We start from the raw sequence: 25,451 nt of genomic DNA, 5'->3' as shown, positions 1-25,451 counted from the left end.
TTGCAGATATTTACGCTTCATTTGAAAATGACATCAGAACTGAACATAGAGGTGACAGCAGGAAAGAAGTACTGTCGCACCCTAATCCTGACTCCTTCACTTGTTTCTCACCTGTTTCACATCAGGATGTGATTAAAATCATCTCCACTATTAAATCAGGCTCCCCCTTGGACCCCTGTCCTCCGTCCGTGATGCAGAAACTCACAGAAGTGATCTCCCTCCCTTTGATGGAAATCTGCAATAATATATTCCTAACAGGCCAATTTCCTAGTATATGGAAGAAGGCTGTTATTAAACCCCTCTTAAAAAAACCTTCCTTAGATCCCACTGCTGTCGCAAGTTACAGACCGATTGCGTGCCTGCCCTTTCCTGCCAAAGTATGCGAATATCTGATGAATCAGCAGCTCTCAGAGTTCGTCGAGACCCACCAACTTCTCGACGAAACGCAGTTTGGGTTCAGGAAAGGGCATGGAACAGAGACTGCCTTGATAAAGGCCTCTGATGAGATCAGGACGATCATGGATCAGGGAGGGGCGGCTGTTCTTATCCTTTTGGATCTGTCAGCAGCCTTTGACACGGTCGACCATGTCACTCTTGTCGACCGTGTCACAGCTCTGGGGATAAATGGTCGGGCCAAGGATCTTATTTCATCCTTCCTGGCAAACCGTACCCAGACAGTAAGGCTCGGAGACTTTTATTCTCCCATCTCTGCACTCCCTTGTGGAGTCCCACAAGGCTCCTCGCTAAGTCCTATGCTTTTCAACATCTATGTAGCGGACTTAGCGAGGATAATAAAGGCCTATGGGATACAGTTAACATCGTACGCAGACGATACCCAGCTGGTGCTGGGTATCCATAAGGATGGCCTTACTGTAGCAGCCAACTTCCAGAAAGCTATGCTCGAGGTCAGTACTTGGATGGCCTTGAATTGCCTCAGGCTTAACTCGGACAAGACCGAGATCATGACCTTTGGAAAACTTTCCCCTGAATGGTCTCTCGGTTGGTGGCCAGAAAAGCTCGGCCATCCACCTGTCCCAGTGGAAAAAGCCAGAAATCTGGGAGTGATTTTTGACAACAAGCTGGTCTTTGACCTCCATATCAATAAGGTTGTGTCATCCTCTTTTTACATCTTGAAAAAGATTAAGAAGCTGCTACCATATCTCCCTCCATCAGCTGGGAAGACTCTGGTCTCTACCTTAGTCTTCTCAAAAATAGATTATGGGAACGCTCTCTTCCTCCATACTCAGAAGCGTGTCATAACGAAGCTGCAATCTATTCAGAACGCGGCTGCTAGGATTCTCCTCAACATCCCTCGCCGCAAATCTACCACTCTTGGTATTCGTCAGCTTCATTGGCTGAGAGTTGAGAGCCGCGTTAAATTCAAGGCCCTCTGTATTGCTTATAAGGCCATACATGGCACTGGACCCAGATTCCTGATCGAAGCTTTTCAGTTCTATACCCCCAGAAGGCAATTAAGATCGGCCAATACCAGTCTTTTGCCGGTGCCACGTACGAGATCAGTCACCTGGGGCGACAGGCGCTTTCTCGTGGCCACTCCAAAACTTTGGAACCTCTTGCCAATTGCCATTAAAGTCGCTCCGAATCTGATTAGTTTCCGTAGGCTTTTGAAAACATGGTTGTTTAACCAGTGAGAAGACGGTAGGATGATGAACTTTAGTTGCTCCACAGCGCCGAGACACCCTCGGGTATTTGTCGCGCTATAAAAGTTGCGTAAATAAATAAATAAATAAATAAATAAATGCTTGAATATGCATAAAATGCAGACATACGTATGTTCGTCAGCGAAAAGCACCCTTGTGGACGGTGGGTAGTGATATATTAATCTTACAGGCAATAGTAATCCAAAGATCAAAGATTTGAACATAAAACAGTGCATAGAATACTTGCAGTATTACCAAGCAAAGTAGTAAAACACCATTATGCATGGATAAATTTAAGAGACATAGACTGCAATCAAACCTCTCCTGAAAGAGGCTTACCTTAAGAAAATAGGTTCCTTAACACTGCCTGTCCCACTAATGCGTCCGCAGTAATGCTGCGCAAACGTGTGCGTCGTCTTTCACGTTGCAGCTCTGCAGATTTTTTCAAGTGGCACTCTTGCAAATAGAGCAGTTGTTGCTGAAACTGCTCTAGTGGAGTGCACTCTCACAGTTCTTGATAATGGCTTGTCAGCCTTGTCATGGCAGAATTGAATTGCGCTCGCTATCCACCTGGATATAGTAGCTTTAGAGACTATAGTGCCTTGACAGCTTTGACCATAAGCTATGAATAGGTGAATTGATTTCCTTATGTCCTTAGTTCTTTGTAAATAAAATGTAAGGCATCTCTTGAGGTCTAGAGTGTGTAGTGCTCTTTCCACAGGCGTGGAGGGGTTCGGGAAGAACGTCCTCAGAATGACCGGCTCATTCAAATGGAATTGCATAGGGACTTTAGGGAAGAACTTGGGGTTTGTCCTCAGAATGACCATTTGATCAGTGAAACGCAAAAATGGATGGGATATGGTGAAGGCTTGTATTTCACTAACCCTTCTTGTCGAAGTAAGTCCTTGAAGAAGTGCAACTTTCAAGATTAAGTACTTCAAATTTGCCCTGTGAATAGGCTCGAATGGTTGTTTTAGCAACTGAGACAACACCACATTAAGCTGCCATTCCGGAGGTGGAGCTTTGATAGGTGGGAAAGCTCTAAACAGTCCTTTCATAAATTGCTTCATGACTCTTGACGACCATATAGGTGGAGTATGAGGTGACTGCTTGTATCTTGATATAGCAGCCAGGTGAACTCGGACTGATGAGTGTGCAAGACCAGATTTTGCTAGAGAAAGCAAATAAGGCAGTATCTCTTCTGGAGCAGAGAGAAATGGACCTATCTCATTGCGTTTACACCATACACAGAAGCGTTTCCACTTAAGCCTGTACGTTTTATTGTTGCTTTCAGCTCTAGATTTGCCAATAATGTCTTTGCAGTATTGCGCAATGCTCAAATCTCTAAACTCAAAGAATTCAGGAGCAACGCATGCAGTTGAAGAGAAGCTGGCTCCGGGTGACGCACTTGGCCCATGTCCTTTGTCAACAGCATTGGTGTCGGCAACAGACGGATGGGCTGCGACTCTGACAGAAGGAGGAGTTCCGTGTATCAGTGCTGTCTGGACCACTGGGGGGGCTATCAGCAGAATGCGGCAATGCTCCCATTTCATCTTCGTGAGGACCCTGGGTATCAGAGGAATGGGGGGAAGAAACGCGTATGCATAGATCCCTGACCAGTGCATCAAAAGAGCATTCCCCCTTGAGTTTGGGAGACGGAATCTGCTTGCGAAGAATCGGCATTTGGAATTGTGCTGGGTCGCAAATAGGTCCAGCGCTGGTTTCCCCCAGATTGCAAATAGCTCGTCCAGCTGTGATTGTTCCAGCTTCCATTCGTGACAGCTGTCACTTGTTCTGCTCAAGGTAGCTGCCAAGGTATTCCGGAGACCCGGGACATGTTCTGCTGTCAAGGAAATGTGGTGGAGCGTCAGCCAGTTCCACAACTGCTGCGCATCCTGTGTCAGAATTAGGGATTTCGTGCCCCCTTGCTTGTTGATTTAAAACATGCTTGTGGTGTTGTCCATCTGGATCAACACTGACGACCCTTGTATTCGAGGAAGGAAAGCCTGAAGGGATAGGAAAATGGCTTTCAGTTCCATTCTGTTTATGTGCATCTGCCGCTGTGCCAAGGACCACTTCCCTTGCAGTTGCAGGTCCTGTAAGTGTCCTTCCCAGCCTTCCATAGAAGCATCTGTTGTTACTACGTAATCTGGGATGACTGGAAGAAAAGACTGGCCTTGGGACAGATGTGAAGCCTGAGTCCACCCCCTTAGGGCCTCCTTCATCCGAGAAGTGACGCTGATTACGTCGTTGAAGGAACCTGAGGTTCGAATCCTTTGACTTTGCAATTCCTCTTGAAGAGGCCTCATGTGCAATCGAGTTAGCGGCACGAGATCTATTGCAGACGAGAGCATTCCCAGTAGAGACTTGAACACTCTCATAGAAACACACTTTTTTACTGTACAGCTTGAGTGCTAGTGCTCGTAATCTTTGTAGCCTTTCCTCGGAAAAGAAAGCTTTGTTCTGGATGGTGTCCAGATTTGCTCCGAGAAATATTGTTATCAGGTTTGGGAAAATTTAAGACTTCTGAAAATTGACTGAGAGACCCAGTTTGTGAAAAAGAGTGAGGCAATCGTTTGTTGCATTCTCCACTAGGCGAGAAGATGGTGCCTTTAGTAGCCAGTCGTCGAGGTAAGGGAATACCTGATGACCTTTGCTTCGTAAGATTGCTGCCACAGGAGCTAGGAATTTTGTGAATGTCCGTGGGGCCGATTTGAGGCCAAATGGAAGGACTCAGAATTGATAGTGGGTACCAGCCACTTTGAACCTCAGGAATTTCCTGTGTTTAGGATGAATAGGGACATGGGAATATGCATTCTCGAGATCCAATGAAGTCATGAAATCACCCTCGTTGAGGCGTCGTAGGATGTCTGAAAGAGAAACCATTCTGAATGTTTGACTCTTTAGAAATTTGTTTAATTTTCTGAGGTCTAGGATAGGCCTCCATTCTCCTGACTTTTTGCGAATGAGAAAGAAGCGGGAGTAAAAGCCTTTCCTCCTTTGGGAAAAAGGGACCTTTTCTATTGCCCCTTTCCGAAGCATGACACATGCTTCTTTTTTGAGTAATTGAAGGTGAGGAGGGTGCGATCTCCTGGGAGGGGTATTGGGCGGTTTTTGGATGAATTCCAATGTGTGGCCATAAGAGATGAGATCCAGGACCCACTGCTCTGAAGTGATTTCTCGCCACTGGTCAATATGCTCGGAGATTGTCGCACCATTCAGGGGGAAAGGAAAAACAGCTGGTACCCTGTTGTAATCACTCCTTGCAGCAGGTGACACGGCCTTGGGATCCCGGCTTACAATTGGAGCCTTGCCTGGAGAAACCAGCTGTATTTGGTTGGCGGTAGGATTGCTGCTGATATCCCTGGCGGTATTGCGGCTGATAGGTCTAATAGGACTGGGAACGTTGGTAAGACCCTCTATAATTGGAGAAGCCCTTACCTCGGGCTCCTCAAAAGGGCACCTTGCGGAACTACAGGGTTTTAAGCACCTTAGCAGTGTCAGTATCTTTCTTGAAGGCAGTAAGCGCCTCATGAATATGGCTGCCGAAAAGGCTGTCACCATCATTGAAACAACAAACAGCAGAACTGCCAGTACTGATAGCTTTTTTATCTCATTCATTTTTGAAAGTTAACAACATGTACCACGGACCTCTTTTTCCATCTGATTAATCCACAAATTTTTTTTGTTTATTTTCCATAATCCATCACCAAATAATTTTTAAAACAGTAACACAAACCTACTACCACCTTCTACTACAACAACAATGAATTACCATTCTTTTTTTGACACCCATACCTCCATTTTCATACATCTCCATATATTCTCATTCGCTATTCATATCATTCACCACATCATCCAGCACACTCACATCACAAATCCTTTCACATATAAATAAAACAATTTCAACCACTAAACATTATTTCAAAACAAGCCATAGAAATATATTGAACATTGTGTCCACTATGTCAAACAATTCAAATGATTCTCAATTCTTATGGCCTGGAAAGAAAAGGTCTACGCGTTTCAAACCCCCTCCAATCACAGGGTTCTCATCAGGACCTGCACGCTGAAAAAAAAAGAAAAAACTCTTTCAGTAAAACTAGATGCCCAAAACCTTCTCTTTGCATTCTCGGAGGATATGGTCTTTTCTATATTTATCATGGTTATGTAATTTGACGGGGGAGATCCTGGGGTTCACACACAGCCAGACAGGACAATAGTTAGATTTTCCCGATTGCAAACTGTCAGGTGGTTACACCCCAAAGGTCCACCAGACTATGAGAGGTGACTGTAGGAATGACAGGTTGTATCTAGTGTGTATGCTTAGATTCCTGGAATAAATGTCCCAATATCCAGAGATGATATAAGTTTTTCTGTATTTATTGCAAGCTAAATGGAAGAAAAAAAGGAACAGCCAACATGTGTTTCGCCTAAGTGGCTGGTAAGCCGAGGGCTTTTTTAAGGCTGATTAGTACACCATGAGCATATGATAATGTTAATAAATCATACAGAACACAGTCGTCATGTTTGTGTAAAGACATATTGAACAACATAGGTATCAATGAGAGAATTATAATATAATCCAGAGAATAATCATGAATTAATAAAACAATAAAAAAAGAAGCAAACATTGAAAGCACATTAGATAGTGTGAGAGGATACATAAGAAAGGGTAGAGTGCAAGAAGGCAGACAAAAAAGGATAAAAAAAAGAAAACGTTAGCACCAACTTTGTATGTCTGTACTGTATGAATAATAAGTAAATTGTCATTTTATGAATGTATATAAGAAAGCAGGCAGATAGGTAGTAGTGTTCCCTACGAGGAAAAGAATCGCACATCAATGAAATCAATGTATCTTAAACTAACAGTAATGCGCGTGAGAAATGTCATTCATGTTACTATATTTGAAACAGGGTGCTAAGGTAGCTTCGAACACCTACTACCCAGAGGTGCTATCCGCACGTTATAAAATAACATGCATATCAATATACACGAAAAGGAAGCTGTTACAGCACACCTGTACCATGTAGAATAATCCCAAAACCTGTAAGACCAGTATTAAATTACTCTCAAAGTCAAATTAGTTACTACAAACATGAGGATAATACAATGAGACACATGATATATAAAACATTCAGGTAATTCAAGTCATCAGTTAATAATTCGTTGTCTTTTATTGGTTTCTTAAATATTCCCAGCACACGATTAGCCGACACATGTTTCGTCTGTACTCAGACTTTTTAAAGGCTGGAAAAACAGATATAATACAATCAATGTGCTATATACATATACAAAATTGTGTTATTTTAAAAACACCTAATACAAAAAGATAAAAAACCTGTCTACATAGCGTGAATAAAATCATTCTAATTCAGTGGAGGAAGATAAACGGACTGACACTATAACTACAATCATTTATGATCATGTACTAAATAATACAAAATAGTACTATTACTAGATCATAGAGAGAAGAGATCGAAAGACAACCCGTGTTTGAAACCTCAGAAAGAAGAATCTAGAAAGGAAGTGCTAGAGACCAAAGTACCGTGTTAATACCAAGATTGGAAGGAAAGTTTAAGATTTTAAGAGCAAAGAATTAAGTGAGAATTGGAAAAAGAAAGTTTGCGTGTCAATCTGAGACTATATTCTAAGTCCAGATACCATAACACCGAGTGGATACATTAAAAATCACAAAAATAAGTAAATACACCCACCAAAAATGGGAATAATGACGAACTATAGTCTAATGGGGAGTCTGTCCATGTAGTACGTCTGTAAGCGTAGTCTAATGTCCATAACGTAAGTATGTTATATCAAATGGTCTGACTGCACAAAGTAGAGAAAATCAATGTAAAGATTCCAATAACATATGTACCAAAAAAGAATAGAAAGAACAAAATGAAAAAGCATCGTAATAAGACAAAAGGGTGAGGACCTGAACATGTTTATACCAAACACTGTACAGAAAAGGTAATATCATAAATAGTTCAACTAATCAAATGAAATAGATCTGTGGGGATATGGATCAAACATGAGAAAGATACTGGGGAGGGGACAATGGCATCCGAAAAATTGCTAGGCCATTGTTAGAAGGTCAGTGACCCTTAACGGGCAAGATAGTTAGATTGATGGACTAAAGGATCAACACCCAAAATAGAGTGTTAATGGCGTGTGGCAATACGATCTAGTGCACGCACTATCTATCACAGAGGAGTGCAGAAGTTACTAAAACTGACAGAATAGAAGAAAATTCATACAATAAAAAAGGGAATGATAAGGTCCATAAGTTCTCACATGCATATATTAATTACACGGAGAAAATGACACAAGTGATGGGTGGTACTGGACTCAGTTACTTAAATATCAGTAACTTAATAGTAGTGTATTATGTATTGTTAAAGGCGTAAACACTGTGTTGCCACAGACTCGATAAAATCACAACATGACCCATTCTTCAAAAATAAAGATACTCACCAAAAAGGAACAGCTGTGGTACGACAAATAGCACAATAAGGCGTCACATATTCCAATTATGGAGCTATACGCTGCTCCAATCGTAACCTAAATTGTTAAGGTAATATACGGACCCATATGTAACAACTATTATAACGGCACCATGATCAGTATTCTTAAATAAATAGTGGTAACTCATCCGTAAATCATGTAAATAATAATTCCAATAGTCAAAAGTTTGTTCAAATTCCACCCAAGTATCGCATTCGTAACATGAGGCACAACCCTGGTAAGTGTGCAACCTAATAAAAAGGAGACCCCCGATAAATACAAACACAACATTACCAACCAAAGACTAAATATAAATAAAAAAATGAAGAACACATCAGCAGACTCACCTCAAGACGATAGTATCTCCACAGCACATACACGTGTGGACGCTCGCAATGTGATTAAACGAGATGCCAATCACCATTTTGTATTTAACCGGAATTATTCTAAAGTCACATGACTAAGAAACACGTGACAGAGGCATAACCATGAAAAACTACTACAAAAGTCACCATGCTAACTTGGCCGCCATATTGAAATGTGCAAAAGGGAAAGGTTACAGAACCACTGATAACTATGAAAAGGATACAAAATTAAGTAAACCAACAAAATAAAGCGGCACGTTCTGGGATCCCGTCTGTTAAAACCGCATCAAAAACGATGCGTAAGAGATTCCTAACATGTATATAGAATAGTAAAAGGGTATCAAGTGTTAGCCCAATGTCAATTAAACAACACATGGATCGTGATGTAATGTCATATATAAACATTACAAATGGGAGTCTTCCAATATGGACGAATACTAAATACGTAAGAATAAACATAACCAAAGAGCCCGTAATCTGTAAAACCACAAAAGGTTGTACATGAAGCTCTACTAGGACGATAATCAAGTTAAAGCTCCAACCAACTACTGATACAGGCTTCATGCACTCCGTCAGTCACATGTTAGACAGCATTATGTGTCTTCACATCCATCAATGTTAACGAAACCGATAGGTGTCAAATTACAATTAAAACCAGAAAGCAGCATTATACAATAAATGTGTAAATTAAGTCGTATCCACACCCTAGCCCCTGTGCAAACAAAGATAAACTATAGATATATTTGGCCACATCACCCTCGTGTGTTATTCAATGATAGAATAGGTCAGAAGGAAAGGAGAAAGCCAATCAATGAAATCTGAAGCTCAATAACATCAAACCAATCCATCGCATTATTGCATACACAGTACACTTTCTGCAGAAGAAAAAGAGAGGCAATAAACATTCCAATTAGACATCGAGAAAGTAGCATGGTATCACAGCTCAATGTGTTACACATTACATCAATTGAAACAACGTAAGATCAACATATCATTGTTGTTACAGTAAATTCACAAGTTACGGTCTAATGCTGTGGAGGGGAAAGTGCTTGGTTGTAATTTCATAGCAAATAACCAGTACTATGATGTTACAGTGAGCATATCCACTATACAACACACTGACTTAGTTAAACCACATAAGTATGATCACTTTCGTAAAAAGACATGTAGTTCTTTATCAGTGTTAAGCCCTAGATTTAATAGAAGTTTTTTATTGGTGACACATATATCAGGAAGATTCAATAAGGATTTATTCACACCAAAGTCAGTTTCATAACACTATATCGATTGGTAGTACCAATACACACCAGGAGGAATTTTTATTAAGGTTTTTGATCCTAGAGTGACCCAACACTGGAAATGCTATTTTTGAGGTTAAACGACAGGAGAAAACCACCCATGCTTGACAGTCATAAGAGGGAAGTTGACACATTCCATGGTGGTACATGGTCATCAGACACACAAGGAGAATTAGATTTGTAATGCTTCATTGAATTAGAATACTCTGTGATGAGGACAAGGTAACTGACAGAAAGACAGCACCTATGCTCGAAGGTCAGTGAGGCGAGAAAAAAAAGGCAAGTTCCAAGCTAGCACAGGGCTGAGTGACTGTGGAAGTGTGTACAATGTCACAGGGTTACTTACCAATAGTCTTAAATATTATGCCCAATCTGTTTGAAGCAACAGAAAGGAAAATTCAGAGTGGGAATAGGTAAGTAAAGATATGTCACAAGATTATGAACATAAAAGGAAACATAGTTCCGCGTCTATGAAGCCATACTATCAGCGAGAATTTGTAACAGAAGGGTGCATCAGTGCCTGTGATTCGGTAATAGTATTTGAAAAGCACACCTGAAATCTATCGTCTATGCATCTATAAAGCCATACTATCGGCGAGAATTTATAACAGAAGCATGCATTAGTGCCCATGATTCCATAACGAGAGTGGTTTTCTCCTGTCATCTAACCTGAAAAATAGCATTTCCAGTGTTGGGTCACTCTAGGATCAAAAATCATAATAAAAAATTCCTCCTGGTGTGTATTGCTACTACCAATCTATATAGTGTTACGAAACTGACTTTGGTGTGAATTAATCCTTATTGGACGTTCCTGAGACATGTGTCACCAATAAGAAACTTCTATCAAGTTATACATTAATATAATGGCAATTTGCTTATTATTCATACAGTACAGGCATACAAAGTTGGTGCTTTTTCTTTTTCTATCTCCCTTCTCCTACTCTACCCTTTTTTATGTTTCCTCTCACACTACCTAATGTGCTTTCATTTTTTGCTTCTTTTTTTGTTTCATTAATTCATGAATATTCTCTGGATTATATCATAATTCCCTCATTAATACCTATGCTGTTCAATATATCTTTACACAACCATGACTATGTTCTGTATGATTTATTAACATTATGATATGGTCATGGTGTACTAATCAGCCTTGAGAAAACCCTTGGTGTTCCAGCCATATGGGTGAAACACGTGTTGGCTGTTCCTTTTTTCCTTCATTTGGTTTGCAATAGATACAGAAAAACCTAAATCACATCTGGATATTGGGACATTTATTCCAAGAATCTATGCATACATGCTCGGCACAACGTGTCTTTCCTACAATCACCTATATTTATCATAGCTTTTGTGATACTCACCACCACTGTACAGTCACTAGGACTTAATAGATACCCTGTCTATAATGGTGAAACTAAAAGATGTGCCAGACACGAGAACAATTAGCTTATTGACTGTGCCCACTGGGCTGTATTAACTATGGCCATCATTACACACACATGGGCCAGTAATCCCGTTCAGGCCAGAGGGGCAGGCCACAGCAGGATTACATGCCCCACAGGAACCCCACAGGTCCAGTGTGTTTACCCAGACACTTTGCATGCTGATAGCAGGTGATTTTATGGGGCGAAAAATATATGTGGTAATGGGTGTGGAAGCAGAAACACTTTGCCCTTTATAAAATTCCTATTATAATTAGACATGGGAGTAATTATACATTCAGAGTTACTGATGGCCATCGTGTCTCTAATTCTGGGTAACTGGGCTGTTTTCCTGCCCCCCCCCCTCCATAAAGGGCCCCATTATTGTAAACCGCAAATTAATATTAATTAATTAAGGGCTGTCAAATTTCCAAGGTCCATGCCTGAATACCTAATCTATTTCAAGCTTTCGTTGCATTGTAGGACTTTTAGTCATGATTTTGTAATGGGTTGACCAGGACTACTAGTCCCAGAATACAAAGAAAATACCCGGATGAACAACTTCCACATGATCTTGGGAAACCTGAGAACACTGCATATGAACAAATGTTATTGCATGTGGTGTTTGAGGAATTGCAGCTGCATCTGTGTGCAAACTAAATTCATATCCTCCAAAAAGTAGTTTGCTTAAGTGCCTGGCTGTAGTTAGGAGGATGCAAACGTTATTTCTTAACTCTTTGAATGATCTATTTTAAGAACTAAAGTACATTATAGACATATGCTCTTGATCAAGGCCTCCCCACCCAGGTGCATGCACAGGCCAACCTTTTAATGTGAGAGGGGTTGTGTTTATGTTTAAGGGTTGTGGAGATAGTGGTGAATGAATGAGCAAGTGAACAAACATATGAATGAATGAATGAGCGTATAAAACACTTCTCAGCAAATTAAACAAATTACATGCAGTAGCATATTTACACAGAGAACATTTAGGCCCTCATTTTGAGTGCCCCACAGTTTTTCCCCGGTGACATTATCACATTTTCCAGCTCGGAATGAGGGATAAAGCACTGAATTAAAGTTATTGCTCCTGATTCCTGCATGATTTTCTTCTTTTTGACCAGTTTTCCCCATGCTAACTGACCTGTACTATCAAACAAATGGTATCTGACCTAATGTGAACTAAGAAAAATCATATGTGTACAAAGTAATCACACTTTTCGGAATACCTGGATCAGGTCAAGGACAGAAAATAGGCAAATAGAAGTGGCCTCCATTAGTGAATCAGATAACTCAAAAGTGGCCCATATATACAAACAAGGACAGTTTTGAACTTGTAAAGTCACGCAGTTTAAATGTTCCGTAAGGTATGGGAGACTATGTGATTTTGAGGTTGCTGCAAGAAATGTTTGTTTTAGTATGGGGGAGACAACAGTAAAAACCCACACAGTGGTGGCTCCTCCACTATGGTAGAGGATCGTCGCCCCACTGCTTTCAAGCAGTGCGAGAAACAAAAACATAAAATGATAATAACTTTCTGTTATTACCCAATTTATGTTTGTGCTGCTTTGCAGGCGGGGCTGCTCTGATCTCAGAGCATGGCAGGGGAGGAGTGGTTTGCCCACTCCTAAGTGCGCAATGACTGTTTGGTCGGCTGTGGTGATGTGACTCAATCAAGGGAACTGGTAACATTCCGTGATGTCATTTGGAACTTCATGTTTAGATTCTTTGAATGTAAAAGAGTGACAGTTATGATCTATGCCTTGGAGGTGCCAGGCACGGCTCTCTTCATCCTCCAATAAATCCTCCTACTATTCTACACAACAATCGAGTCTGTGCCCATCTTTTCACTGGCGACAGAATACGGGATCGAGTTTACACGGAGCCCACAAGAAAACTTCACTACATGAACTTTAACCGGCTTTGAACTTTCGAGACTTGGAGGCGAGATTCACATTCTTCTATTTATTGCCTCTTGTTTTTTTGGTACCGTTTTTGTTTTGAATAGAAGCCTCTTCGAACTTTTGCCCTTCAGACTATACGTGAGTAATCTTTATGACTTATTACCAAGGCATATTCTTTTATTTTAAGATAAACGAGAGAGCCGTGCCCAAGAGACACCTTGATTTTTAATTTAATTATCGAAGTACCTACGCGATAATTAGCTCTGAACTCTTAAATAATACTATCCAGTCGCATTTGAATTAAAGCAGCGCGCGCTCCTCACCGAGACTCAGCACGAGGGGAATAATTGCTTCACATCTCATTCCATTCCTCGTGAGTCCGCTGAACTGCAACGTTTCATACGCTGCGCTGACGCGCACAGCATTCGTGCGTCACCACATTCGCTGAAATCTAACCAGTCGGCTGAGACGCAATTTATTACGCACTGCGCTGATACGCACAGCATTCACGCCTCGTATTGAGTTTGGTTTGGTGGTTGCCACAACGACAAATTAAGCAGACCACAGCGAAGCAAGGTTTGGGTCTTACGCTGATACACACAGCTACCTTGGGTCGTCAAACAACCAACGCACCAATTGTTTTCTGCGCTGATACACACAGCTATTGTGTGTCAGTCGGATAATTATAAATTAACTCTCTTTTTCATCATTCAGGATCTACGCTTTAAACACAACTGATCCAATAAAACGCAGTAAATGCATTAACAGAGCACATAATCAGCTACGTGTATAAATCTCATATTGGTTTTAGCAATATTTATTCAAAAATTCATTTATTTTTATTTTCTCATTTTGAGCTTATGCTGTGGAATCATCAAACACATATGTGCATATCTTCGTACAATTCAAAGCAACACTGCCATCTTGTGGACAATTCATTGTGGTTTCTTCATTGACTTTTAAAAAGTATCCACACTGTTTTTTTTTCTTTCGTTTAGCCTATTTTTATTTCTTTTCTCTAAGTACGACTCATTCTTTTTGTCAAAAATGCAGAGTGTTACACCACCAGCACCTTTTCTACAAGAACCTGGGGAACCACAACTTGAATGGAAGTTATGGATCAGATCATTCAAAGCATACTTAGGTGCAATTGACGGTCAAAGATATAGACCAGAAAGAAAGAAAAATCTAATGTATTATCATCTGGGAGTCGAAGGACAAAATGTTTTTGACCTTCCTCCTCCTTTTGAGCCACCTGAAGGTCAAGATCCAGATGAATTTGAAACAGCTGTGTTGCAATTAGATAAGTACTTCTCTAAGACTAAGAACATTGTAGTACATAGGTACAATTTTTTTACAAGGACACAAAAAGCAAATGAAAGCATAAACACGTTCATCACTGCGTTAAAAGTTCTTGCTGCAAAATGCGAATTTGAGAACTTTACATCTCAACTTGTCAGGGATCAACTTGTTGCACGATGTTATTGCAAAAAAGTACAACAAAGATTGCTTACCTGTAAGGATCCAACTTTAGATGAGGCTGTTGATATCGCAAAAAGTATCGAAGGTTCAATGGACGATGCTAAACAACTTGAGTCTGCTCTATCTAATACTAATATTTCTGGTGCTGTTTCTACTAAACCCTTTCTTTCTGCTCCCCCTCTCCCTAATTTTACTAGAGGATTTTCTACTACACCAAGGGGGGGGAGAAATTTCAGAACATACAGAGGTGGAAAAACATTCACAACTAATAGACAGTAAAATCAAAGAGTAAACTGTTACAGATGTGGATCTAACATGCATGTATCCTCTTTCAAAAACTGTCCAGCTTTGAATCAACAATGTGGTCACTGTGGCAAATTTGGCCATTTTGCAAAGGTTTGCATGAGTGGAAATAGAAAGAGTGTGAGTTGTGTACTTGATGATCCTGGCGATCAATCTGTAGAACAAAATACTGACGAGGTCATCAAGCAGGAGTATGTGGTTGTAGTCAGAAGTGGTTTGGAGAGAAGTACAACACAACATATTCCTGACCCTGAAGTTGATGTAACCATTGATAGCAACCACATACAACTGCTTGTCGACACTGGAGCACGTATTACTATTGTCTCTCACGATAAGTACATGAAATTTTGGTCTACTAAGAACTTGCTGCCACCTGACATACTCACGGTAGCCTTTGAAGGCAGTAAGTTAGATTTAGTTGGATATTTCTGGGCCAATATAAGTGTGTTTGGAAAAGTCATTAATGGAAAAGTATATGTAGCCAAACGTGGGATTAACGTTCTTGGTTTTGTACACCAAGCTGAGTTTGGGCTCACTGTTAAACCTGGTTTATCCAATCCAGTTTTCATTGATCACCAATTTAACGCCAATTATTCTAGCTCTGACAACAGTATTAATTCTCTATCATCAGAAAATCAGCACAGTTCTCACTGGGAAAAAAAATATAGTAAAATCTTTGAAGACCGTCTTGGGAAAATTACGAACTTCCAAAATAAAAGAAAACGTTACTCCCATTAAACATAAACTAAGGAATGTTCCTTTGTCCATTAGAGGTGATCTCTCCAAACGTCTTGAATTATTATGTAACCAAGGCATAATTGAGAAAGTTGAGTCCACTCTTTGGCTTTCTCCGATTGTTTTAGCCAAGAAGAGGTCTGGGGACTTGAGGATATATGTGGACTTGAGGAGTCTAAACGAAGACATATGGGTTGACGGGTTTCCTCTACCGTGCATTGAAGACCTTATTGCCAAAGTGGGTTCCTCTTCATGGTATACTAAACTTGATCTTAAAGCAGCTTATCACCAAGTTGAACTTCACCCTCAGTCCCGACATTTCACAGCCTTTGTCACTCCTGATGGAGTATTTCAATTTTGTCGTCTTCCTTTTGGTCTTGCCTCTGCTGCCGCCATATTTCAAAGATTAATGACTGAAATGTTTCACCACAATCCCAATGTCGTTGTTTTTCAAGACAACATTTTAATTTTTACGCGCAGCGAGGCGGAGCATGATCTTGTCCTTGATCAAGTATTTAATGTCTTAGCAAATAGAGGAGTCACTTTGCAGAAGAACAAGTGTACTTTTAAAGTTAAGGAAATTGAATATCTTGGTCATGTCATTTCTGAGAATGGTATCAAACCCAGACCAGGTCTTGTAAAGAGCATAATTGACGCCCCTCCTCCTCTAAACAAAGAACAACTAATGTCCATTCTTGGGCTATGCGAATTCTATTCCAAATTCATGAAGGACTTCGCCAAGACAACAGAGTGTTTTAGAGCATTATTAAAGAAAGGATCAACTTTTATATGGTCTGAGGAATGCCAAAAAGGATTTCAATCCATCAAGGATCATATGATCCAAGCTCCTGCGTTACAAGCTTTTGTTGAAGGAAAGCAAACCATTGTCACTGTAGATGCTTCCGAATATGGGTTGGGTGCTGTTCTTTCACAATACTCAAATGGAAAAGAAAATACGGTTGGATTTGCATCCAGGACGCTCCGTCCTGTTGAAAGGAAATATTCCGTAATCGAAAAAAAACTACTAGCTTGTGTTTGGAGCATTGAAAAATTTAAACAATATGTCTGGGGTAGATCTTTCATCCTCAAAACGGATCATCGTCCCTTGGTGGACATTCTTTCAGGAAAAAAAATCAAGCGCTCTACAGCCCGCATAGCACGTCTTTCTACAAAACTATTGGAGTATAGCTTCACGGTGGAATTTATTCCAGGTGGAAAGAACTGCAGAGCAGATTGTCTATCTAGGCTTCCCATTCCGGACTCAGATGAACAAGATTGGGAGAGTGAAGTAGAAGAATGTTTTATTGCTATTATTAGTCAAGAGAATTTATCGTTTGTAGAACATGACTGGATCACACAGAGTGACAAAGATCCTATTCTCAATGAAGTATCTTCTTTGATTAAGAGAGGTTGGCCAAGAGAGAAGTGTCTCTCACATGATCTTCAGATGTACTGGAAAGTCAAAGATGAGCTTTCAGTAGAAGACGGAAAGGTTGTCAGAGTCGACAAACTCATTCCTCCATCTTGTTATCGTGAGAAGATCATTCTGGCTGCACATTCAGGGCATCTTGGTGCAACCATTACAAAGAGGAAGGTCAGAAATTACTTTTGGTGGCCCAGAATGGACACACAAGTCGATGAATTTGTAAAGCAATGTTCACGATGTAACATCAGTGACAAAGTCCTTGTACTTGAAGGTGCAGTTGATTCTCCTGTACCTTCCCCTAACAGAGCTTGGCAAAAACTTGGCATGGACTTTCTTGGACCTTTTCATGTTCTTCCTTCTCATTCTAAGTATTTTTTGGTTCTCATTGACCATTTATCGAGGTGGGTAGAGGTTGAACCCATTTCGACACCCGATTCGAAGAGTGTCATTAGTTGTTTAGATGCTGTTTTCCGTAGAGAGGGCTATCCAGAGGAAATCCTCACCGACAACGGTGTACAATTTGTTTCTCATGAAATGACTTCATTTTTGCATTCTAGCAGTATCAAACATACAAGGACCCCACTATATCATCCACAAAGTAATGGAAAAGCTGAAAGATTTAACAGAGTCGTTGTAGAATGTGTACAAGCAGCTTTTAGATCTAGGTCCTGTGTTTTCAAAGCTGTAAAAGATCTTGTGTGGTCATATCGCACTTCACCTCATGTGACTACCAATTTTTCACCCTTTGAAATGATGAGAGGTAGAAAAGCCCCATCCCAAGTCTATCCTTTTTGGATGGTTAATATATTTCATACCGGTTGTGACATGAGGTGTATGTGGGAATCTGCCAAGAAAACCTCGAATGAAGCTTCCTTGAAATGTCAAAAATTTTCAAGTATGAGAGGCACACATAAACTCTGTAAAGGAGACTGGGTCAGAATCAAAAATCCAGTTTCAGTCAAAAAGGGTTTATCTAAATTTCTAGATCCACAACAGATTATTGATATGCGTAAAAATGTTGTTAAATTGTCAAATGGGAATTGGTGGAGCACCTCTCGGGTTGCTAAAGATCCCTCTTTCCCAAACATTCCGCATGAAGCTATCGAAATCAATCCAAAAACATTAAGGGAGGATGGTGTGAGGAAAAGTACTAGAATTTGTGCCAGACCACATAGATTACGAGATTATATTTGAGTTTATAGTGCTTATGTCTGAGTTCATTCTGTCTACGTTTTCATAAGATTCTCCTTCTATCTTTTCTCTGTTCTTTCTCTTTTTCTCTCCTTACTATTTCATCTTTTTCTTGATTTGGTTTTATCTTATTTTATAAAAAGGGGGAGGTGTGGTGATGTGACTCAATCAAGGGAACTGGTAACATTCCGTGATGTCATTTGGAACTTCATGTTTAGATTCTTTGAATGTAAAAGAGTGACAGTTATGATCTATGCCTTGGAGGTGCCAGGCACGGCTCTCTTCATCCTCCAATAAATCCTCCTACTATTCTACACAACAATCGAGTCTGTGCCCATCTTTTCATCGGCTCTCTCAGGCTGCCCAAACCAGTCATGCGCACTTTCCCCGTTCTCCACGCAGGCTGCATTACAGCCTGCGTGGAGAACATGCCCACCCCTCCAGCCCCTGGCTGAGCCCCGTGTCACAGCCCATAGACCAGCCCGTGGGGCACTGCCTGGTTGCCCTGTAGGCTAGTCTGACCCTGATCGGGTAAGGACACTGCTTGCACCCATTCCTGGTATTTCTAATCAATTTAGGGCCTCATTCTGAGATCCATGGAAGTCCCAAGAGGTAAAACAGTCTGGGACTGCGCTTTGCATTTTTCCTCAATTTGGAGTTGTTGTTCGAAATTAGAGATAACATGAAGGATCCGTTTTACTGTGCACTTTTGCTTGTTCTGAGCTGTCAAACTCTGAATCAAAAGCTTTTTCCTGCACAAACTCCTACAGGTGAGTGCAAAATTACCACCGACAATGTGGACCACTTTTTGGGATGGTTAGGTTGAGCATTCGAGACCACTTGTATAGTATATACATCTATATTTTAGTATATACTTATATGTGTATGTACTTTGTGGGCTCTGGAGATCAGTCCTAGGACTTGTTTGCTTCTGCATAGGGACTTTTTTTCTGTTCAACTGCCTCTATTTAACGGTCGATGTAAAACGACAAACAGAGGTCAGTAAAATACCAGTAATTGCTTTCTGCTGAGGGACTTTCCTTTTTAAAAAATATTTCTGGCAACTGCCTCTATTTAACTTTCGTGATAGAAAACGACCAGCAGAGGTCAGTAAAATACCAGAATCACTTTAGCATGCTCTAGATTCCAGTCCATAGAAATTGTCTTCCACAAGCACCTGTAGACAATAATATTTTTTTCAAATCTTATATTTTCAGTCATATGACCACTGAAGGCACTGATTTTATATTAAAAACAGAGTTTTTGACTATACCATTTCCCGCTGAAAGGCAATATTTCTCTCCATGTGTTCCCATACCAGGCGTGTCACGCAGTTTGGTGCTTACTTTCTGTCCATGTTAAAGAACAGTAGATGTTTCAGCACCCAGGCTAATGTGCTGCATAGCTAAATACATATAAGGTCCCAAAGGCGAGACCGATTGAATTGCAAATGCTTGTTTTTATTGCACCCAATGAAGTCCTACTCGGCAGGGGCCGGAGTTAATCAGGTACAGTAAATAACACCCATAGAATGGGAAATGACATGCAGATTTGGGCTGTATCCGTCCTTGTAACTACTGTGCCTTTTCAACCCGCTAGATTTCGTGAGGTCCGACCTTCCAAAATGTATGGTAGGAAAACTGCATGGGTGTGGTGTTAGCTGCCAAACTAATAATTCTGGAAAATGCGGTAATAATAGTTATAGCACAAAGCAGAATTATCTGGCCACTTGTAATGAAGGCCAATGTCTGTGGGCTTCAGAATTTGGGCAATGGGATGTGTTTGCGTGTGAACAGCAATTGATTACAGTAAATTCATTATTACCTTCACATCCTTAATGAGTTCTTTCTGAAAATCAATCAAATTGTTCCTTGGTTGCGGAACAGGAGGCCAAATCTTCTGCTTCAGTTTGCACCTAAAAAACAAACATGTTTCTACTGAAAATATTGAAATTATTCATACAATACTCCACATATCAACAAGCTACCACCAGCTGCCTCCATCCACACCGCAGAATGCACCACAATACAGAAGGTGAGCACTCCACTTACATCCACTTTGAGCCGGGCGAATGGCCTACATTCCAGAAAGGAAACCTGTAATACTCCCATTATTGAACTCTTGTCAACAATGGAGCTATCTGCCTCTATACTCCAGGGTTCCGGCCCGGAAACAGCCATAACTCACAACTCCATGCATCCCATAGAGGCGATAGCATAAGTTCATCAAGCCCCTTGGATGGCCATGGATAAGCCCAGGATGGCCTATGCCATGGTCTCACCAACACATTGCCAACCACAAATTATTGATACATAGATACATCTAAGGAACTCTGCAAACTTCTTACTGAATGATTCAGATAAGAAGTTTCTAGAATTGATTGAACATCCACAGTTGTGCACAAACTCTCCAGGGAAGGAATCTAGGTCAGCTGGAAAAACCAACATTGAGGCCACTTTGCTGTTAATTACCTCAACCCTCCTTACCACTACAAATGGATTAACCTGGAAGTCACACATATCAGAACTCCAGGTTGATCTGATACAAACTCTTGCAAATGCAATAACTAGCATGGACTCAAAAATAATAAACCTGGAAGCCAAGCTAAGTGCTCACCTCCAGTCTCGCAGGACCAAGACCTGCACCTGTTCTCCAAGAGTGCTGAGATTTGCACACTCCCCTAATTATTTTCAAACCTTGTCGATAACATTAAACGTATAATTCCACAAAAGGAGAGATCAAAGTGGTGGACCACATCACTGGCTCAACTGCTTCAGAGGATGGAAAAATTACTGAAGGTGCCATACCTTACATGGACCCCGGTGGCCGCGGGAATGCTGAGACTACATTGGAAGTTGTAATTCAGCCCTTATCGAGTGTCAGTCTGGCTCTCAAATCCCTAACCAGAAGGCAGAAGAAAAGGCTCAGGAAAACTAAGAAAAACCTGACAAGATTAGCAGGTTGGGTGCGCACTTTAAACTCAGCCCGCAGGACCCACAATAGTGACTCTCCCAGCCCAAATTCTTCCTAATTTGTCTGAGGCTCAAAACACCTCACGACCCCAGAGGGGGAGTACCACTCCCTTGGTGAATGTGTTACTCACATTCTGCCACAAATTCAGCATCCAGGACCCTAAACAATGACCCTGCTCACACTAAACTGTTCCCAATGTTTTGAGAGGTCGACATGCTTCATCATCCCAGCCATAGGAGTACCACTCCCTTGGCCAGTGATGTCTCAGAGGTATCAGTAATCCAGGTAGCACAGAACATGGACATGCCCATGGGGATACCACCCCGAAGGCCTCCTGCCTCAGGCACCCCAGCCCCCGTTGACCACCTCAGGTGTGCTTGTTAGTCGCAAGGGGATCCAAAACAGTTCAAACATCCCACAGGGACCATCAGCTAGGGCGAACAGCGGACCAAGCACTGTTCACTTCAATGGAGTCTGCTCATGTTCCAATTCCTTGAACAACTACTTTCCTGTCATGTTGGAACCGAAAGTCACACACTCTTCAAGAGATAGCAACTCACAAATAGAACCATCCCCAATGGTGGCACTCAACCCGAACCAAGACGACTCTTGTATCCCATCAAAACCTATTTTTACTCCATTATACATATCTAGAGGTGAAAATGACATCTTTAATAGGGCAAAAATCCTCTGCCTTCTGCATCATCTTAATCCATTATCAGAGTAAAGAAATTATTAGAATCCAATTTGATAGATTCCCTTTACATAGAAACATAGAGCCCACAAGTGTTACCTGGAGAACCTCGCTATTTGCAACCAAAGTACTTGGTGAAAAATACACCTTCACACAGTGGGGTATTGACATATGCTCTGTAGAACCAGAAAAATGTCCCCACATGTTGAACAGCAGTAGACAATCACCCAAACCCAAATGCAGCACAAGCATTCTAAGGGGAGATAGCAGTGCAATAGAATTTAATCAGCAGAAGAATCTACAGATTCAGGTGAGCCCAAAGAAGACTCAACAAGTAGATCAAATAGTTCAAACTCAGCTGACTTCTAACTCGTACTCAGATTGGGGATGGATTGCCATGACATTTTCAGACAAGACTGATGGCGTCTCCTAGCACTGTCAGTAAAGGTATGCATTTTGAGGCTACATCTCTACTTGCAGTGTGGTGGGCCTAAGGTAGACCTTAACCCAGGATGGGGCCTGTAAACTTATCAAGGAGGGCAACCTCCTCTGCCTGCAGGAAACATGGGCGCTGTCTCCAATACAGATTGCAATCTTTCATGGTTTACACAAAAGGGCTGTTAAATCACTTTGGATGCCCATCAGGTGGCCTCTCAATTTATACAGCTATGGCTATGAGACAACCATAGTTGACATGGAGTGCCCATTGCTCTTATGAGCCACAATTAAGGGGGGGAAATTGTGCAAGATGGCTAAACCATTTCTGGTAGTGAACGTATATCTAAACACTCACCGAATTGACAGAAGCACCGCTGTGGTCTCAGCCTTCTGTGAGGTGCTCATTGACTTAATTTTCAGAGTCCCCTGACATGTGATCCTGACAACAGGAGACTTCAACACACACAACTTAGACAATCTGGTGGATCCGCTTCCTATCAACAGCACCGATTTGGCGGGGGAATTAGTAGCCTGGCTCCAAACATACAAACTCACCTCTTTACGAATACACCAAACTTGTAATTAAATGGTCAGCATACCCATACACCCATTTCGGGGTATCACCATGCTGGACTACTACTTTGCAAGCGCCCAGCTACTGGCCTCATGTAAAGCTCATAAGACGCTAAGCCCTTGCTATGAGTTCCTTGAACTTTAAGGCCATGAAGCCATCTGGAATGTAATAATACCTTCTGATACCTTGAACCTCACCATTACCTCACTGCGCTGTCACACAGGATATAAGCCTGATGTACGAAAATTAAGTTGCAAACCATGTTTGCAACTAACTTTCATTTTGCACTGCGACTGATGTACTAACCGGTCACAGCGAAAAATACACATTTGTTGGAAGTCACAAAAACTCCTGCCTCCTTAATGTTCAGGAAGCAAGGGCCTGCTTGTGACTTCGTGAATTGACGGGAACCCAGGGTTGGAGGCCTGTGAATAACACCAGACCTCCATCCAGGGATTAGCATTCAATAACTGCAAGATTGTGGGGCAGATTTACAAGCCCCTTCCAACACTTTTGCGCTGTTGTTGCGTTACTTTTGGGACGCAGCGGCGGCGTAAACAATGCAGCCAATTTAGAACGTGACGTATCTAGAGAGATGCGTCATGTTGTAAATCCCTGAGTCACATTATAACTGCATCAGGTATAATGTATGCAGGGCGGACATTCCCACGCAGGAAAGCCTTGTAGAACTGACGCAGTGAAATCTACAAGATTTCACTGCGCCACTTGTAGGACGCCACTGCATCAAACTCCTATGCCTGCTTGAAGCAGGCGTAAGGACTGACGCAGTGTATTGAGAATAGGCCTCTCCCTGCATTGGTGGAGTTGTGTCGTGCTAGCGACACAACTCCAGCAATGCGTGACTTTTGCGCCAAAAGATGCATCAGAAGTTCTGACGCATCTGTCAATCCTCGCGCCATGGTGTGCCGCATTGTAAATAAGAGCCTTATGGTGCCCCATAATATGCCATTATATGCCCTTTTTATGCCCTTAATAAGCCCCATGGTGGGGCAAGGGTTGCGCAGGCTGGACCAGGAAAACTGGGGCATCTCTACAGATGCGTCGGTTTCTTGTAAATCTGCCCCTGTGTTTTTGAAGTAACCCTGGGCAGCTTTGAAAAATTATTGTTTGGACATTGAGGGAGCATGCAGCGTTCACCAGGACCACTATCTGTTCCTACCCATACTGACAGCCAACACATTTCAGATGGGAAGAGCCCACTAGCCAAACTTCCATTTCCACTTTGCAAATATGTTACCACTCCTATTCGGGTTTCTGTAACAGATCAATAGTTTCCCACCACAAATAACACATTGTATACCAATTCACAAAGGAGAAGGGACCACTCATAAACCCCCCTAACCTTTGCTGTATGGTATAGACTGCAAAGTATAGCTTGCAAGCTGGCAAGGCATTTCCAACTTGCAAAATAAACTTTGTACATTAAAAGTCATTCTTTTGCGGTCACAAAACAAGTGACTTTGCGAATCGCAGGCTTTGTGACAGCTAAACAATTTTGTACATCTAAACCATATAGCCGCCTTTAGATAACATAAGGCAAAAAGTCACAGTAGGTAACAAGGAGGGATCTCTGTGATCATACATGGGGAACCTGTGCTGCATAATATTGAAATTAAGTGCTGTCTAGAGATAAGACATTATAACATTATTGTAGGTGCCTTGATGCCCCAGTGATATTTAGTGCCTTACAAAATTATTGTATTTACCTTTTGCACACGTAGAGTAGAAGCAGTGACATCAGGACTGGTGCAATTATTACCCCCAAAATAGTCAGCAGGTGACTTTTTCCTGGGATGCCTGTCAAAAAAGAATATTAAAACTATATTGGGTCGTGTGCAATATCTGGGAGTGTGTTTATTCTCTTTAAAAGCAATATTCAAGGTATGCACTTACCAGAGGTTAATTCACAAGGCAGACAGTAATCCTTATCCCTAGTATCACACAATTCCGGTTTAGGCCCCGACTATGAGTCAGGCGGTGCCGGTGGAATTGCCTTGGGGAATTCAGCTTCCCATCATCTGGGTGGGCCAGTAATCCCAGGCTCTGTTTTCCCATATGTTGGAACACCGGACCCAATTCTACTGGATGGTAATCCCTTCTGGAAAAAGCAGCAGCCAAGTCTCTTTCCCAGTCAATCCCCTGCCTCCCACACCCCTCTCCTTCCACCCCAGCCCCACACAGAGGCCCCAGCACATTGCTCAGAGCAGGTGGTAAACGCATGCCTTAAAACCCATAGCATTGGGAATACTGCGTGATTTTATGACTGGTAAATCTGACTCCACATGGTAATTCCCCAATCCATAGGGTTTACTCATAATTGCACACTACCGGGGCAGTTTTACGGTATAATAAGTTATTTTCATCTGCGGATTTATTTCTGAGCCAGTACCATTAAACTCCTACTCAGGTCCTTGGTATTCAGAAAACTAAGGTGTTCCTGCATCAGGGTTTTCCAAGTATACA

At 41.5% G+C, this 25,451-nt stretch overlaps 1 protein-coding gene across 3 annotated transcripts in view; it reads right to left on the bottom strand.

Annotated features, from left to right (window-relative positions):
* Positions 1-25,451, bottom strand: part of LOC146805455 (granulocyte-macrophage colony-stimulating factor receptor subunit alpha-like) — a 409,263-nt gene that overhangs the window by 46,384 nt on the left and 337,428 nt on the right. For 2 of the 3 annotated variants that reach the window (XM_085622687.1, XM_085622685.1), the window contains 2 exons: positions 24,695-24,785; positions 20,113-20,203 (listed from right to left, as the gene is read on the bottom strand). In XM_085622687.1, the coding sequence (XP_085478813.1) occupies positions 20,113-20,203; positions 24,695-24,785 (182 nt within the window). Of the gene's footprint in view, positions 1-5,320; positions 5,731-20,112; positions 20,204-24,694; positions 24,786-25,451 lie in introns of those variants that run through there. The other variant, XM_085622686.1, reaches the window with a different exon arrangement.

This window comes from Triturus cristatus, chromosome 8 (genome assembly GCF_964204655.1).
Source record: "Triturus cristatus chromosome 8, aTriCri1.1, whole genome shotgun sequence".
Lineage (NCBI taxonomy): Eukaryota > Metazoa > Chordata > Amphibia > Caudata > Salamandridae > Triturus > Triturus cristatus.
The sequence above is the reverse complement of the archived record's forward strand: the minus strand, read 5'-3'. Positions and strand labels throughout refer to the sequence as shown.